The sequence below is a fragment of the Temnothorax curvispinosus genome, unplaced genomic scaffold, assembly GCF_003070985.1.
Source record: "Temnothorax curvispinosus isolate PA1 unplaced genomic scaffold, ASM307098v1 QBEX01001743.1, whole genome shotgun sequence".
In the NCBI taxonomy this organism is placed as follows: Eukaryota; Metazoa; Arthropoda; class Insecta; order Hymenoptera; family Formicidae; genus Temnothorax; species Temnothorax curvispinosus.
Genome location: NW_020211523.1, coordinates 1 through 1,028, shown reverse-complemented (window position 1 = coordinate 1,028; position 1,028 = coordinate 1). Strand labels below are relative to the sequence as shown.

The 1,028-nt window shown below is 44.4% G+C and overlaps 1 protein-coding gene across 1 annotated transcript; it reads left to right on the top strand.

Annotated features, from left to right (window-relative positions):
* Window positions 1-37: 37 nt before the first annotated feature.
* Window positions 38-1,019, top strand: LOC112468075 (eukaryotic translation initiation factor 4H-like; the record flags this gene model as incomplete). Its single annotated transcript, XM_025037109.1, has 3 exons — window positions 38-130; window positions 514-678; window positions 751-1,019. Coding segments are annotated over exons 1-3 (499 nt in total), but the record flags the coding sequence as incomplete, so codon positions are not given.
* Between the last annotated feature and the right edge of the window lie 9 nt (window positions 1,020-1,028).

Here is a 1,028-nt window from a genome sequence, read left to right as displayed (position 1 = left end):
CCGCCGTCGCGTTCGCGGCTTCGATTCATCGAGTCGCACGTAGGACGCCTCTCTGATCTGCATCAATGCTCTCCTTACTCCTTACTTCACACGTATACACATGCGTGCGCGCGCGCGCGGTCACATACATGTAAATAGGCGAGCTTTTTTACTTGAAAAGTACAAACTGTAATGAAAGGAGAAAGAATGAACCCGTAACTTCCTCGTACGTGTGATACGATCTATGACTTTGGAGTAGCAGTCGAACACAGTCAACGTTAACAGATTCACTTTGATAAGTTACATTGATAGGTTTATAATGACGATATTCGACTTTACTGAGAGAAAAGAGAAGTCTTTTCTCTTTAGACCGGTATAACTAATCACGCAGAAAGGTCCACACCTGCTTTGCGGATGGACGTAATGATTTATAAACGTACATGCACGTAACAGGATTTAAAGCCACAATCGAGATAGTAGTAATGATTTTAATATGGTTTACGTATGGTAAAGATATGTTTTTTCTTTGTGCAGTCATTATCCCACTCATCGAAGTAGAAAACCGTTACCAACAGAACCTCCGTATACTGCATATGTGGGAAATTTACCGAACGGAATTGTGCAAGGCGACGTTGACAAAATCTTCGAGAAGCTCAATGTCAAAGTCATCAGATTGGTCAAAGACAGGGACACCGACAAGTATGTATTGATTGTAGGAGAGACAGGTGTATATGTTGACCCAACGTTTTAATCTCTTCTTCTCATTTGTAGATTTAAGGGCTTCTGCTATGTCGAGTTTGAAGACTTGGCTGATCTGGAGGCAGCATTGGAAATGGACGGGGCGGTAGAAGTAGACAAGTGTCTGATCAAGATTGATGTAGCGGAAGGAAAAAGAAACGACCGCGGTGGCGGCTTCGATAGGAGAGGTCGTGGCGGCAGCGGTGCTGGCGGCGGCGGTGGAAGCGGATTTAAAGGAGGACGAGATTCCGGCCGTGGATTCGGCGACGATTTTGATAGTAAATCCTCATATTCATTACACCGCTTTCATA